Here is a 17,094-nt window from a genome sequence, read left to right on the forward strand (position 1 = left end):
TTTAACAGGTTCTTTCTGAAAGAATTGGGAATTTTGCCCTCCATGACTGTAAAATGGAGTTGCCTGTTTCCAAAGCCTGTGGCATGTCATGCATGTAAACTTTCCTTTGAATGCTGAGGCAGAGAAATTCCAGTGTAGCAACTAGTATCCAATATTCTGACCACCTGTTAACTTGAAGCACCTCATCACTTGCAGTTTTTCCAGTTCTTGAAATCCTTAGCAATTTTGGCAGTGTATACTAGTATCACTTTGCATGCTGGCATCATCTCCGTTATTTCAGGGTTTTTTCATCTTTTGACTGTTTGATGACTTCTGTTAGTTTAAATTTGTCAATTATGATTAGTCGTCTGTGTCCTTGTGCCTAAGAGGGGAAGAGAGGGAGAGCAGGAATAAGCTCAGAGCACATCTGAGAAGATTTGAAGAAGCACAAGGGAAGAATGGAATTCATGATGGGCATAAGATTACTTGTGTAAATCTTCTCTCCCACTTAATTCCTCTCTGCTTCAGAATTTTAAAACCAATACAGAAACTAAACAAATAGCAAATAACATGTCTTTTTTCAGTAACATTATCTGTATTAAATACCTGAATACATTTTTCTGTATGTAATTTTTAGTGTAGCTTGTTTCCTGGAAAGCTAGATCTTCCATCCAGACAGGCTGTTTTGGTCATAATTTTAAGCAGCATTATCAGGAAATCAGATTTATCATAGTAGCTAATTGGTCTATGTTGTAGTAAGAATAAGGTGTGTAATCTGTATCAATCTGTTACTTTCATACAACAGTCTTTGTATTTAAATAACATGAGTATATGTCTGGTTGTGAGATTAGCTGTTTTATACTTAATCGCATTGAAATTTAGCTTTTATTAGTATAGATCAGCAGACAGGAAATAGGTTGAAATACAAATATTTTTAATGAGAAAGTGTACCTTTTATAAAATACAAACCAGTTTTTAAATAAGGAACTGGGAAAAGGATTAAGTTGAAGAAATTCGTAGTTACAAAATATTTTCCTCATAAAAACAACTCAATATTGGTAGTCTTTATAAAATATAATGGGAACAAGGACTTCATCTGCCTTCATGTAATAGCTAATATGTATATCTTCCTAAAAGCAGACCTCCTGCTTTAACTGATTGTGCCATTGGAATTCTGAAACTAGATAAAATGTTTGGGCATGAATATAGCATTTTCAATAAATTGCTGAAGAAGAATACCATCAGACAGACCTCATTTTGAATTAAGACTCAGTTCTAGCATGATATTTCTCAGGCCTCGGGCTGTTCTGTTATTTTCCTGATGACTCTGTCTTTAATTCCTCTCGTACCTGCAGAATACCAGAAGGCTCAAGTGGCCTCCTTCTGTGCTAAAAATGAGGGAGGGTAGAATGTGAATAGATATGCCTGTTACCTTCAAGGAGTTTAAAAGAAATGCTTGATCTATTATGCTACATGTTTGAGTGTACACATGAGCTATATGTTTCTAAATTAACACACACTAGTTGTTATTGCAAGCTTTAGACAGAAGTTGAATAAAAACTGTACTAACCTTCCACTTGATATGAGAAACTTAGAATTCTTTTTAATCTGGTGTATTTAAACCTTTCACACTTAAGTGCTTGTGCTATGTTAGCTTTCCCATGTAGGGGGAGGAGGCCCTTGCAAAATACATGTGAACTTAAGTTGGTCTGCTCAAAGCTTAGGGAACTGTAAACAAGTAATGCTCTTCAGCAATTGCTAGACAGTATCATATTCCTTTACAGGATCAGCTGAAAAGAGGAATTCCATGTAGTGGTAACCATCCTCAAGACTACCAGTATAGTAAGTAAGCTAGTAATGAGTGAATATAAACTGTTCTGAGCATGTTAGTAACCAATAGCCTGACCTGATCATACAGGCATGCCCATACTAACTTTATTTTACAAAAACCTAAACATAGTAGAACATATTAGAGCTTCTATGCTTTTTGACTAATGCTGGGCTATCTTAATTTTTGGTAAGAATTGCATCCTGATTCTGTGGGTCTTGAGCATACACATTATCAGTGCAAAGTGGTTGCTATATCAGGCAGTGGAAATAAATACTTTAAGATCACTTCCCATATTTTAATTGTAAACATAAAATTAATCTTAGTTTTTTTGTCTGTAAGTTTTTAGACCAGTATCAGCCTCTGCAAGACTGTATATCAACCCATATGCAGAAGTAGAACTAAAAACCCCCAAGCTTGACTGTAATGTAGAAGTACAGAGAATTGTCATTGAATTCACTAAACCACAGGTAAGTTGGCTTGGTATCTGTTACCACCTATTTCAGAGTTTGTGATGAACTGTAGGATCTTGTGTTGGAAATCATTCCTCTTTGGGAATTTTCTGCTTATATGCAAGTAGAATGTCTAAACTGTTTAGCAGTAACTGTGGGAAAAGTGTAGGATCACTTTCCCTTTGTGTAACAGTCACTTCCTGGTGCTAGATCCTGACACTCTGACCCTGTTATCTGTGGACCCTCTGTGGACCATCTGATCTGTATTCAGCCCTTCCAGTAGCATTCCTTTCGCATAGACAATGGAATCATTCTTATGAGTAGCCCTTATCTTATAAAACTATAAGCCAACATTATAACTGCAGAGATGCCAAGATACAAGCAAGGGTGTGAATGCATGGAGTATACTGGCTTTGACAGCAAAGCCTGCTGAATTATCAAGGAACTCATTTAGATAGCTCCCCAGCAATGTTAGCATTTTCATTTATTCAGTGACAATTTACAGTTAGTTTGCTAGATAGCCTTTTAGCTCTTACTGATGTCAGAGTGTAATCTGAACTCAGAACAGTACCGATATAAGGGTGACTAATGCAAAGGCAGTTCTAAAATTGGGGAAACTGTGTATTGGCAAATGAAGAGAATATGGTTGGTTTGAGAAAGTCGGAGACTTTGTGCTGAGCAGGCTAACAGAAATACAAGTTGTTTTTGTTCTTCAGGGAAACCAGAAGTTCATATGGTGGTGTTCTTTGAGAGCAATGGGTATAGCTGGTCCACTCTTACATACTAATGAAATGCATAGGCTTAAATTTCTGTAGTTTTGGGAATAGTGAAGACCATGGTATACATGTACTTTAAGCACTGCATGCAACAAAATCTGAACCTCTGCTAAGAAACTTGTTTTTTTTGTGTTTAGTACCTCAGCATGATAGACCTTCTGGAGTCCATAGACTACATGGTTCGCAATGCACCGTACAGAAGATTTAGGCCAAATGTATCTCTCCATAACAATGCTAGACAATGGTAAGCTGTGTACATTCGTGCATTCTTTGGGAGATGCTGGAGTCCTCTCCAGTCTCCTTTGTGGCTAAATGTAGTTTTAAAACTAGATTGTATATATCATTGACTTTCACAGAGCTTTTCTTAGCCAAGTAGAAAAGGCTTGCAGAAGAGAACAGGTGAAAGAACCAAGTGATGAAAATCAGACTTGAAAAGCTAACCCTGGGCCCCAGAAATCTCTGAACAAAATGCTGATGTTCTCTCTAGAGGTTAGAGTATAATTTTAGAAAGACTGAAGAAAAAAAATTAGCAAATGTATTACAAGGAAACATTATGTCAACTGTAATTTTCAAAGTTTTGAGCTGATATACATTTTTGTGCATTTTTTCTAAGTACTAACTGATGCTGATTATCAAAGTGCTTAAGTGTACTTAGTGCTGTTACAACCCAAATTTGCAAGCATGCAGAAGTCAATAGAGAATGCAGATTTATAGTTCTTCAGGCATTAAATATAAGCACTTGGTCCATTTTTCAGAAGTGATGTTGAAACCATTAAAATTTTTATAAACAAAGTTACTCTAATGCCAAGTGGTAAACAAAGTTTTTGCATATTAATAAACTACCTCTGCAACTTTTAAGTTATAATGCACAAATGAAATGGGAAGTTGCTCACAAGTGTGGAATTATTGTAGGTGGAAATATGCAGGTAACAGTGTTCTTGAAGTTCACATCAAAAGACATACTCGAATGTGGTCATGGAGTAACATAAAACAACATAGGCAGCTTCTGAAGAGTTACAAAAATATGTACAAGAGCAAGCTGACGCAGAGTAAACTGTCAGAAGAAACACAGAGGCAAATTCAGGTATGTTTTTTTTTTCTCTTTGGAGAAAGTATGGTTTGGTCCCTTTATTAATTAATACTTTAAATACACATGACAGTAATCAGAGTTGGTGGTTTTACAACAGCACAAGAGTTCTGTGGAAATACCATTTTAATCTGAAGTTCACTGTAACCTGTTGTGGAAAGAAAGAAAATAGGACTAAAGTGCCATTTAAATAAACCCTTTTTGGTTGCGGAGTAATGAACTTGGATGCATTTAATGATGTGCAAGATTAATCTATTTTAAAAAAATATCAGACTGCCTAACATCAGGTTTCATCTTCTAGTGAACTTCTGGGAGGGCGGGGTATACCCTTGAAAGAAATGAGCAGGTCTAGAAAGAAATTGGAGTGTAAATACGTAGGAGCTGGTAGAGGATTTGTAGTGGTGAGCCTTTCCTAAATATGTTTTGGAGGCAAATGATTTCATCATACATTTTTACAGGACCTAGAAAGAAAGCTTGATGTCTTCAACATAATCTTAGCAAGGCAACAAGCACACGTTGAGGTAAGAAATAATTTTTGTTCAGTAATATTGTAACACTTCAAATAGGATAGTTTTGTCATGATAGTATCTTGAAAAAAAATTGTGCTGATGAGTATGATAGGATAGGGAGGTGGGAAGGCAAGTGTCCTATCCTTCCAGGACAAGAGTAAAACAATTTCCAAACTGGAAACCAGTTCCAAAAACCTACCAGTGTGTGTGCACAGTGTTACTGCTATCTGCTGTGTACCATTAGGCAATTGTCTAAGGGTGATGATTTAATGATTCTTTTCTTCCTTTGACTTCTGCTATTTCAAGACTGCTCTGCAGCTGTTCAACATCAAACATGTATGGCTGTTCCCATCCTACCTACACCTTCAGATACTCTCTTTTTAGTGGACAGCCAATCTAATCAAAAGACAACTCTAAGAGAATTGTTAAAAGGTAGATGCAGTCTCTAGCTGCATTTTATTTTGGAAATCATTTGTGACACTTAACAAGGAGTTGCATGTTATAACATTATGAAAAGTGTTGTATCTACAGTTAAGATCAAAAACACCTAGCACATTGAGCGCCAGTTCAGAATAGTCGTCTTGTGAGAAACGTGCTACTGGTAGCTGTTTTCCTAACATGAAAATTAACCTCTGTAGTTGCATCATATAATTACTGTTCATGCCACTGTAGCCTCAGTATTTGTCTTCACATCTGGCATGTATGTAAGATGAAAAAATAATAATGATGTTTCTTATTTTTGAGATGTTTGTGGTCAGACCTTGATTATTAAATGCAAAGTGAAAGCCGGAATACAAATTAAAAGTTTTAAATACATGTAATGGTACAGGATCAGTCTTCAGGTTTGTTACTACTAGATTTAAAGAATGTAAATGCTTCTCATATGCTCTTAAATACTGTCTTTTCATGTGCTTCCTGCCTTTTTGTAGTCTAAATGCTAGTGAAATACATAGAAAAAGACCATCCAAAGTAAAAGTAACACGTGCTTGTTTCCACATGCGCACGCACACAGACACATATGCACCTCACCCCTTATCCTCTTTTTGCTTTTGTCTGGTGAGTCAAAGAGCTCTTAATCCCTTGAGGGGTGGTATTGCTGTCCATCAGTTAAATGTCTGTTCAACATGCATACATACATGCATTATTTACAGGAAAACAAAATATATAGTATTTCTGTTAATTATGTATTTTAATGTCTGCTTTGTAGACGATAAGATCAGGACAAAAACTACTGAAGAAGAAAACCACTGAAGTAGAAAAAAAAAGTGGAGGATGGTTTGGTGGTTTCTGGGGTAAAAGAGAATCTAGGAAAAAGGAAGATGAAGAATCACCTGTTCCTGAAAGTAGGTGTAGACTGTAATGCACTAACTTCTCTAGAGACTTTAAGTTTTTATATACATTAAGAGGAAAGTTATAATGTTTTGCTTCCTACTATGCAGGAGAGAGTATGACATAAACAATGCAATGCTGTATTGATCCATGTTAGTGAATATTGAGCTGGCAAATAAGGCATACTTCTGAAATGTCCGTAAGCGTAACCTTGGTAAGGAGAAGAGTAGCTGTAGTGCAGTAGCTGACGACTGGAATACTGTATTCTGGTGATTTACTGTCTGGACCAGAGATTTGTTCTAATAGTACTCCTCAAAGCTACTTTCATCACTGGGAATTATGGGTACTCTTGTAATAGAAATTATACTGATTTCTGTGCTACATATGTAACGCCATATACGAAGACGACTTCTTTGTAAGTTATTTTACAATATGGAACTTAGTGTAATGCGAAGAATCAAAGAAATGTGTCAGCAGAACTTAAGTACAGTAGAAAACAAAGGGGAGGAAAAATGCTTATTGTTACTAATTAAAGTGCAAGTTTTTGTGTGTTTTTGGTTTTTAGCTATTGATGAACTAATGACACCAGAAGAGAAAGCTAAGCTTTTTACTGCTATTGGATATAGTGACAGCTCCCATCACCTCTCCTTACCAAAGCAGGTAAGCAACCTCTTATGGAGATGGTTTTAAAAACAAACAACCAAACAAACAAAAAGCCACAACAAAAAAACAATGAAAAAAACAACCAACCAAAAAAACCTCTCTGATGCATGTTAGCCTTAAGAAAAGCAGTAGAATGTGTGTCAGTGCAAGTCAAATCTATGAATGTACAAAGAAGATTTTAAAAAAAAATTTATTCAGAAACACAAAGAATGGCTAATGTTTTCGTTGTTGTTCTTCTGCCTTGTGCACAACCCTAATCTGGAGTGATTTAGAAGTAACCGAAACTGGATGGTAGATACCTATTTGCAACTTGGAAGAGAATAAAAAAAGCTAACTGTAAATGAAAAAAGATTGCATGTTACCTTTTTCATTGCATCTATTTCTTGCTACCTGTTGTGGTGAAAACTAAATTAGTCTGTACGGTTGCTTTGTTTTATTGTTGTTTTAAAATCCAAAGTCAGTTTGATTCTGATAATTGCATAGTTGTTTTTTATATAAAGGTGAACATAAGCATGTGATAATTTCCTGTTTGACCTAATGTTTATAACTTTCAGGGATGCTTTTGTTAGAAGGATTGTTATGTTCCTATTAAAACGTTTGTGCTAATGATTAATATTAGGTGATTTCAGTACTTTTTTTCTGCTACACAAAGGAAAGCATAAAATTAAAAACGCATTTTTGTGGCAGATATTTTTGGCTTGTTAAGCAAAGGAATAAAAGATAAAACTTTACAGGTATAGTATTCTTCAGAGGGCTTATAGGAAGAAAGCTAGAAAGTAGACAACTAAGAAAATGTGAAATGGTAAGGTTTCTCTCAGTATACTTATTTTCTGTGAGCGCTATTACATTGTTGTTTTAAACTGTAACATGACTGGTGGTTCTGCTTTAAGTTGCTCATCACTTGCAGAAGCACTTTTTGCACTAAGACTATTTCTTTCAAGGAGGATGCTGTGTCTTCTCCCAACAGACCTCCCCACTCCCCAACCCAACACTCCAACTTCCCAACCTTGTATATTTTTGTTAAATTTAATTATTGTAAGTTTACATGTGCCTCACCCAGGGAAGTTCAGATTTGTTTGAGTGGCAACATGGAGGCCTGTGCGCTATCGTATGAACTTGTGTTCCTGTCAAATTGAGAAGAGCAGAGCAGCTGCAACTATCTCTTACCAACAGAGACACAGCCCAAACAGAGCCCCGTACTGGTGTCTTCCCCCCCCCCTGCTCCCCCCCCCCCCCCCCCCCCCTTCATGCTTTCCTTGCTTACCTGTGTAGAAAAACTTCCATTTTTAAATTGGACAAGCTAAAGGTGCTTTCATCTCTCAGTACCCTGGAGAAAGGTGTAGGCTTCAAATTCAGATAGGAAGTATTGATTCTTAAGTTGCTGACTGACACAGTCATAAAATGGTACATGTGTCAGGAAGCCAAAACCCTGTCTTGATAAGGTTGAGAGATGACATTCAGCAGCAAGAACAACAAAGGCAATGTCTTCTAAAATGTAGTTTTTTGATGGGATTATGATGATTTTGTTTCTTGCTAGCTCTCTACTGAGTGTAGTTTAGCTACACTTGCTTTCATGGTTTAAGAAAACTTCCCTGAATCCTGAAAAGAGATACAGACTATATCTGCTCTGCTTTTGTTGAAATACACTGTTTTATGTTAAAGAAATGACTGATAAGGGTTGAAAGAAGGTAAAGACTCTGTACTTTGCTTCCTGCATAGGGATATGCTTCTTGCTTTAGTCAACTGGAATAGCTTTAAATAACACATTTCATTAGATTTGTTGAAATTAGGAGTTCTGAAAAATTATTCATATCAAGATGACTAATTTCAATTTTCTCTGTCCTTCTCACTAGTATGTTGCCCATGTTGTGACACTGAAGCTGTTAAGCACTTCTCTTACAATTAAAGAAGACAAGAATGTGGCAGAAACTCTTAAAGTACAGATAATTGATCTGAGTACCAAAATATCACAGCGCCCAGGAGCACAAGCCATTAAGTAATTGGATTGGTATTTTCTTTTTGTAGAAATATCTTCTTCCCCCCGCCCCGACTTTTTACGTCTTTTCTTGGGCAGTGCGTTATATTGTATATTGACTTTTAAATTTATGGGCATTCTGCAATTGCACTCTGAAAAGTTAGTCACATAATTTGGTGAATAACAGAATGGAATGAAGAAAGGAATACTATTTGTTAGTCTTCATAAACAATAATAAGCTCTTTCTTGAATCCAGATGTTGAAGTGCTGAATGTTACTTTTGGGAAGTGATACCTAAGCAGTGTGAAATGGTCTGGCTAACATACTCCAGCCAAACTACTGAACGTGTTGCTTGCTTCCTACAGAAATGAAAAACTATGTCTCTGTGTTGTGGGTAGGAGATTACCGAGCACATAGGAAACAGTCCTTCCTGTCTTTTGAGAGAGGGCACGCCAGAAATATTGAACACAAATTATTGGCTTATACAGTCAATGAATAAGATTTTCAGTGTCTGGAAAATGATTCTGTGCACTCTTTATGCTTTCATTTGCAGTTCCTTCATCTAATGAGTTATGCATAAGATCACCAGCTCAGCTGCTGACTCCTGATGTATTTTTGCTAAAAACGGTTTGGGGGAATATTAAAGGTGCAGCTTGAAGGCTGCACAAAAAGAAAAAGAGCTTTGAGAATATTTTAGATAAATGCATGCCATATAATTTAGTCGGCAAAACTGAAACAGTAGAACAGATACTTTTGTTGATTTTAAGTTTCTGGAAGCATGTAATTACGTTATCTCAATGGAGCCAGGCTTGTGACACTGATTATGCCCAAACTGTGTTGCCTCCCAAAGTCAGTGATTCCCATGGTGGAGATGCAGGACCTGAAAATCAGTTTTGTATCTAATAGGTACTTCTAAGGACGAATGAAGCTTGTGTGGTTTGGTGCTGTTCCTATGGCTTGCTTTGAGAGGCATTTTTCTACTGACTCCACTTGATACTATTGTCAGGGAAGCTGTCAGTAAAGGATACCCATTTGCCCCAAAACAAGTCCATAACTGATTTTGAAATCAATACATAATAGTTAACGTTCCTACTCTTTTTCACCTGTAGCAAAAATATTCTGCCTTTCTTTTCTCTTGTAACTGATTCTCTTAAACATGAGCTGAAAATTATATCAGTCCACCTTGCAGATAATAGAAGGTAAAAAGAAAATATCACCCTTGTGTTGCTGTGAACAACCTGCCTGCTATTTATTTTTCCAGTTTATTAGTGTAATAATTTCTTAACCGTGTGGTATGTTAGTCCTGTGAAGCTAGTCGTGTTTGGCTTTATTAAAGGCTTTCTCATCTTGCTTGTCTTTCCTAGATGGAACTGCGTTCTGTATTCTAATTAAGTATATTTAACTGTTCATCTTCTTTAGGGTTGAAGCAAAGCTTGAAAACTGGTATGTTACAGGCCTGAGACAAGAAAACATTGTACCATCTCTTGTGGCTTCCATAGGGGATAGCAAGTCTTCTCTACTTAAGATAGAGTTTAATATTAACCCAGAGGATAGTACTGCTGACCAGAGTCTTACTATTGAATCACAGCCTGTGGAAATAAAATATGATGCAGTGAGTAGTAACCAAAACTCTTAGCTCTTTTTCTGATTCTCCTTTCTCTGCTGTTATTCTCTTTGCTTTGTGAAGATCTATTTTTGAGTTTTTACTGAGTGACTTCTGTGTATATTGATAATTCTTGTTTGTCTTTTTTTTTTAAAGAGAACAATAAATGCAATGGTAGAATTCTTTCAGACAAGTAAGGGAATGGATCTTGAAAGATTAACATCAGCCACATTAATGAAGCTGGAAGAAATCAAGGAAAGAACTGCTACAGGTAAGATAATAACAAATCTCACCTGAGGTGAACCCTTGAATGTCTTAAAATGTTTCAATATGATTTTCTAGACACTTCGCTTATGTTTTGATTGCTGGACAAATAGTATGATTGTTTTTTTCCTTGAGTTTTTGACTTGGAGAATTAGTGGAGGTTTTGTGGGGAAGAGTATTGAGTTTAGTGAGAAATCAGTAGAACATTACAAAAATAAGTCTTTACTCAAGATGAGTTATCTTCCAGATAGACAGCATCTCTTTATATGTTGACTGGCACAAATGTTTCACTTGTGAATAGCATTTTGATTTTAATGTCCCTTCCTTTTTATTTAAGGATTAGTTCATATTATTGAAATGCGGAAAGTCCTTGACTTGAAGATTAATCTGAAACCTTCCTACTTTGTGGTTCCGCAGACGGGTTTCTACCATGAAAAATCAGATTTGCTGATTTTGGACTTTGGTACATTTCAGGTATATAAATGACCTCTCTTATAAGCTCAAAGGAAGAAAATATTTTTTTCTCTTAACATAGCTGTATGTGAAACTATCTTGTTTTCAGAAGGCAAAGGTGATAATCTGTGTGATGTGTTTTAACTTACTAAATTTCTTACCAAATAAATTTGGGTCAGCAATTTGATCAATGTTCAAAGCTGTTAAGTTGTCTGATATACTTGTACTAGTTAATCTGCCCAGAAACATTTTCATTTTGTAATCATGATTGTAATAGCTTATCATTTAATATCTTTAGTTTCTTCAGCAAAACACATGAACTTTTTTGTTTCCTTTTTTTGTAAAATGGTAGTCTTTTATTAATAAAAGAGAATATAATTTTTCTCTTGGAGTTTGAAAGTTGATTCCCTTGTTCCTGTAAAATTGAAAGATTACAGTAATTTAACTTGATTTTAGCTGACTGATTAAATATTTAATTTTAGCTGTCCTCTAGCAGTAAACTCGTAAACTAATAAGAAAAATTCTTTTTGCATAACTTGAATTAAGTGGATTGATAGAAGTAACAAAAAAAACCCTACTTATTCTTGATAAGTGAAGTGTGAAATGAATTAAGATCTTTTCTCTGTAGGAGTCCAAATGTCAATCATAAACTCCTATGAATCATCTTCTTAATCTTCACTAGAATTAATACCATGTGTATGTAAGTTTTAGACTTAACTTAATCTTGTCCTTTATGTGTTTAGCTGAACAGCATAAATCAAGGCAGTAGTCAAGCTTCTAGCTTTTCATCTTTAGAGGAGATTATGGACAAAGCTTATGACAAGTTTGATGTGGAAATAAAAAATGTGCAACTTCTTTTTGGAAGAACAGGTAACAAAACAACATGGTTGCTGTTTACTCAAAAGATCGATGAAGGCTACTTATCTGTAGTAAATAAATATGTTTTTTAAAGAAAAAAGGCAAACCAAAACCAGTAGTTAACTAAAAGATAGATTATAATACACGTCTGGTATTAAGCTGTGAAAAAATTCATTAGTTTCTCTTCAAACAGCTGCTTGCTTTTTGTTTGGACTTGTGTATCACCTCTTTAATTTGATGCCAGTGAGCAACGTAAATGCATAGAACTATTATGTTTTCCATCATATGCAGGAAAATACAGCTGAACCTGGCCTTGGTGCTTCATTTGGACTTAAGTTTGTGCATATATTTATTTTTCCTTTTTTTTTTTTTTTTGTAGGGTTCTATGTTCAGATACATCTTCTAGTGTAGAATTGGGCTTAAGGCTGCTAAGGCAATATAGTGTTAAGAACAATTGAAAATGGATTCAAAAGCTCTTAAAATACTTTACCCAAATTGTTCTAGGTTTCTCTAGTTTGTGAGTGCGTTCTTTATCCTTTCCTAGCAATACCATTTGATTACTTTAATGATACCTTAATTAAAGCAATTAGCAAGCAATGTTTTTTCATCTAAATTTACTGAACATTTGCAGGTGAAGACTGGAAGAAGGCTCGTTTTCAACATCCATCAACTTTGCACATCTTACAGCCTATGGATATTCACGTACAGTTGGCAAAATCAATGGTGGAAAGAGATACCAGGATGGCAAAGTAATATATTAATGTTGAAAAGACTTCTTTTAAATTACTTTATACTTACAGAAAACTATATTTTCCTCAAAGGTTCAGTTACACTTTATAATTTGAAGGTATAACTTAAGAAATAGAAGCAGCTTACTACTTTTCATAAAACCTTTTTTGGTCAGTGGTTCCCTAGTCACCTTCTCTGGTTACTAACTATACTGTTTGAACTGAGTCCAAGACCTGTTTTTAATGCAGAATCACTAGCTTTACTGTGATGTGATCTTTATATATGAGTATAGTTATTGGTAAGATTTAAATCAAGAATTGGTATGTACTTTTTTTTGCCTTGGAGTTTAATCAGATTTTTTTGAAAAAAGGTTTAAAGTGTCAGGAGGACTTCCTTTGGTGCATGTCAGACTCTCTGACCAGAAAATCAAGGCAATTTTTGATCTGATTAATAGCATTCCATTGCCTCAGAAGTCATCTGTGTCAATTCCAAGCACAAAGGTAAGCTATAACTAAGAAAACTGAAATAAAAAAAAAAAAAGACATCACTAAAGTGATCATTGTAAGTGTGAATTCCTGCTAATGTCTGTGGTCTTGATCACCTGAAACAAGAGATCTGTTGCCAAGCCGAGTTAGGCAAAGTGTCTTTATTATGACTTACCATCAGAACATTCTGGGCTTATTCAAACAAGGCTAGCTTAGCCTTTGTCATTGTCCTGCTGGTTTCAATATAAGCGTTGGCAAAACTTACCTTTCTAAGTAATACGGGGGGAGGCAAGGTAAAACATGCATCATCAGTAGAAAATATGACGGAACGTACCAAGTTATACAAACCTTAAAGTAGTGATTTTTTTTTTTCTTTTTGTATCTTTTTTCCCCCCTCTCTAGGTACCAGCTATTCCCACAATTCCTGTTGTTAGTAAAGGGTTACTTAATACACCCCAGTTGTTAGCAGAAATAGTGTCAGGTAAGAAGCTACAGATACGCCTTTGTAAAAGGCCATAACTTATGGAATAGCTAACAGTTTCAGGCTGCTGTTGATCTTAAAACATGTTATCAAGACAGTATGGATGAGTATGATGGATCATCTCTAACTTCAAGTGCATAAGAAGATTCAATTAAGATGCTGATGTTACCTCAGAATAATAAACTTGCCTTTTTTTAAAAAGTAAAAAGAACTTTTTTGGGGATTAATTAATATTATGCATAAGCAACCTCTTCAAATGTAAGTGAGCTATTAATAACAACTGTATTAGTATGTCATTTGCAAAGCAATTTATTCAGATGTCACGAGACCTCTTTGTAGCAGAGAGTTTTGAGGAACCTGTTATTTCAGAATTGACTTAAATCTAAAAACAGAGGTAGCCAAATACTAATCTGCTGCTGCCACTTCAGGACATGTACTTTGGGGTGGGCCCATTAAAAAAGTTGAGTAACATGTCTAAAGGATGTGTACATTTGCATTAAGCAGCCAACATGTGGCAAAGATAGACTGTTACAAACATCATGTGTACTGTCCTGAGTGTTTTGCATTTGCAAAGCTCTCCTTTTTCTGAAAATGCAGAACGAGAATAACAAATGGCAAGTTACTGTATTGACACTGTGGATTTGAGCATTTACTTCCATGGCTGTTCTAGAGAAGAACATTCTTATAGTGGAACCTGAGAAACTTGTTTGCTGGAGCTTACTTTGTAACTAGTTTTCCTGATATGTGTTCTTCCATGCCTAATGATACAGCTAAACTCTAATGCTTTCCTTAGTAGGGTTTTAATTTTCTTGTCTTTTCATCCAGTGGGTAAGAGAGCAGTATAGATCTAAAAAGTATACTTTGTCAGATTACGTTTAACCTGCTCATACAGTTTCAAATCCGATTGGAATGGGAAAGAGAGGGTGGGGTATTTACCCCTGTTTCCGGAAAAAGTTTACTAAGGAGGAAGTAACTTCTCTTCCATAGACTCTGAAGAAGAATATTTTGATTTTGAGGAAAGTTCTGGACCAACTGACAGGTCACTAGTTAAAGGAGAAGAAATGAGAAATAAGGAGCCTTCTGAAGAGGAACTGACAGATCTTCAGTTGAAGTTTGAAATTAAAGAGGTATGTCTCTCTTTAATTCTATTTTTGCCTTCTACATAAAGATTATTTGAACAAAAAATCCAGTAGTCTATTACCAGTGTTCTCCAGATTTAGTGGATGCAAAAACATAGCCATCAAACAAAAAAATACAGATGTATATACATACATATTTCTATGTATGCATTAGTTATATATGGTATGCGTATGAGTTCTTTTTTTATATATAGTATGTATATAAATAAAACACATATACATACTTCATCTGTGTGTATGTATTAAAAAATCAGCAAAAAAGCCCCTTATTGGAGTATTTTTGGTAGAAAATAATAGTACCAACTCATAATTTGGGGGTGGGAAATTTGCACTGGAAGAACAAAGATAATACCCAGACAGGTGACTTGCAAAGAGCAAATACCAGAAATATTTCTATGATATTTATATCTCTTACCATCAAGCAATAGCTTTTTTTTTTCCCTATTTTTACACTTTAATTCTGTAACAAAGATAGTACTTCCAGTGAAGCAGGCAAGGCATTCATTTTTTTCATTGTTGGTTTGAATGGTGAGAATACTGCATGTGAAAAGATGGTATAACTGTATTTTTTGCTCATCCAGGTTTTAGTAGAACTCACCAGGCAAAAGAAAATTGAGGAAACGGTACTTGTATTTGATGTAATGCATCTTGGGACAGAAGCTACTGTCAGAACCTATAATTTAACATCTGTATCTTATCTAAAGAAAATAAGCTTGGATTACTATGAAATTGGAGGTAATAAGCAATGGAAGAGAAGTATACTAGTGTGTGTGTGTATATATATATAGCAGTTAGTCTGAAACTGTGTGTCTCCTGTCTCTTGTGCTCATTGAAATCCAAATGTTCTAATTTTCCAGTTAGAATACTTAGTATGTAACTGTCCATTGGCAGTGCTTGTCCCATTGGTACAGTTGATAAGCTCTGGCCTCCTACCATAATGCTCATTAGGTAAATAAATAAATAGCTTAGTGCTCGATCTTTGGATGGAGAAGGGGTACAGACTTGCCATTTTGGACTTAGCGAACAGAAACCAGTGATTCATATTTGGTGGTGCAACATATTTTAACAAACGGTATTGAAAGTTAATCCCTGTCTTCAAGACACAAATTCTTTGGTTCTCTGAAAGAACAGAAATTACCCTAATTCTTGTGTATTTCATGTGGTATGTTACAGGTAAAAAAGCACCCATTCATCTGATTAGTTCCTCAGATAAACCTGGCTTAGACCTTCTGAAGGTGGAATATATAAAGGTATACATAATGCTTTTAAAATTTATTTTTAAAGCACTTTTATAGTCTTAAACCTACTATTCAGAGCTAGTGGATTGTTTTGTATCTTCTGAAGAGCAGTGACTGGTTGGAATTTAATATTAACCTTCATGTGAATCATTATTTTCAGGCTGAGAGAAATGGGCCACACTTTCAGACAATTTTTGACAACACTGAACAAAAGATTCAAGTGAGTGCTTGCAGATTTTATTGCTTATTTTCTTTTGGTTGGCTTGCTTAGAAAGGAGGAATCAATAAGGGTTTTTCGGCTTTCCTGTTCTGCTCCCTCCCCAAGCCTTGCAGCAGGGAGATTTTAGTTAAAATGTACTTGAAAGTTTTTATACAACTTATAATACGAGAGCAGTTTGTTAGTCTGTTTCTTAACTATGACAAAAAACTGTCTAGCTAGCTCATGTGGATAAAATGCAAAATAATGTAAGAATGCATCTTCTCATGGATATGAGATCACAAAGTTCAAATGCTCAGTATGGGAAAATGTAGTGGGCTCTAGAAGTCTTTCCCTTTCCTGTCAAATAATCTGTTTGTATTGTGAGCGCCACATAATGAGCGCTCTGTTGGCTAAATTCACTAACAAGTCTAAATCCATTTATGAGTGATTTTGCTCTTGGCAGGGGGAGGGCAGAGAGGAGCATGTTCTAATTCTTCACTCTGAAATATGACTCGGGAGGTTCTTGTGACACTGCATTTTCCTCTCCATCACTTTTGTCAGACTCTAGAATGAGAATTTGATTTCTTAAATATTGCAATATAGGGAAATGGGTTTTTTTAGACAGCAAGTACCTAGCTGCTTAAGTTCTGACTGTTGTACTAATGGTGTATTTTTGAGTCAGAAATTTCAATCTAAGGAAAAAGTGTCTTGAGGAATTCTGGAATTAAACTACAAAGGGGTGTCAATTTTCTGTGATAAGTAGTTCCCTCCCTTCATAACTTTATGACATTATTTTGCCTGCCATTTTTTGGTGTGAAGACTGAAATATTTCACTTGCCACCTAATCGTTTTAAAGTATCTATAGATTTCATCAGGGAAGTCCAGTTAATACTGGAACCTTTTTGCCAAGAAAAGGTTCCTGAAGCCTCAGCAGGGGATGACAGTTCTACTACTCCAGTGCTGCTAAGGTGGATATACATACTGAGTTGACTGACTTCACGGTATGGGATAGTGCTGATATTAAGAGAACTCAACTTTCTGTGCATC

General features: G+C 35.5%; 1 protein-coding gene across 4 annotated transcripts in view; it reads left to right on the forward strand.

The window, feature by feature from the left end:
• VPS13C (vacuolar protein sorting 13 homolog C) overlaps positions 1 to 17,094 on the forward strand; it is a 101,594-nt gene that overhangs the window by 19,524 nt on the left and 64,976 nt on the right. For all 4 annotated transcript variants that reach the window (XM_087743245.1, XM_087743247.1, XM_087743246.1 and 1 more), the window contains 19 exons: positions 1,764 to 1,821; positions 2,150 to 2,277; positions 3,173 to 3,279; positions 3,948 to 4,119; positions 4,581 to 4,643; positions 5,839 to 5,974; positions 6,526 to 6,620; positions 8,477 to 8,619; positions 10,018 to 10,210; positions 10,358 to 10,472; positions 10,803 to 10,939; positions 11,662 to 11,788; positions 12,408 to 12,525; positions 12,876 to 13,005; positions 13,393 to 13,471; positions 14,459 to 14,598; positions 15,192 to 15,345; positions 15,784 to 15,860; positions 16,009 to 16,068. In XM_087743245.1, the coding sequence (XP_087599371.1) occupies positions 1,764 to 1,821; positions 2,150 to 2,277; positions 3,173 to 3,279; positions 3,948 to 4,119; positions 4,581 to 4,643; positions 5,839 to 5,974; positions 6,526 to 6,620; positions 8,477 to 8,619; positions 10,018 to 10,210; positions 10,358 to 10,472; positions 10,803 to 10,939; positions 11,662 to 11,788; positions 12,408 to 12,525; positions 12,876 to 13,005; positions 13,393 to 13,471; positions 14,459 to 14,598; positions 15,192 to 15,345; positions 15,784 to 15,860; positions 16,009 to 16,068 (2,232 nt within the window). The remainder of the gene's footprint in view (positions 1 to 1,763; positions 1,822 to 2,149; positions 2,278 to 3,172; positions 3,280 to 3,947; positions 4,120 to 4,580; positions 4,644 to 5,838; positions 5,975 to 6,525; positions 6,621 to 8,476; positions 8,620 to 10,017; positions 10,211 to 10,357; positions 10,473 to 10,802; positions 10,940 to 11,661; positions 11,789 to 12,407; positions 12,526 to 12,875; positions 13,006 to 13,392; positions 13,472 to 14,458; positions 14,599 to 15,191; positions 15,346 to 15,783; positions 15,861 to 16,008; positions 16,069 to 17,094) is intronic.

Source organism: Nipponia nippon, unplaced genomic scaffold (assembly GCF_047370975.1).
Source record: "Nipponia nippon isolate SJK-2023a ecotype South Korea unplaced genomic scaffold, ASM4737097v1 scaffold_9, whole genome shotgun sequence".
Taxonomy (NCBI): Eukaryota; Metazoa; Chordata; class Aves; order Pelecaniformes; family Threskiornithidae; genus Nipponia; species Nipponia nippon.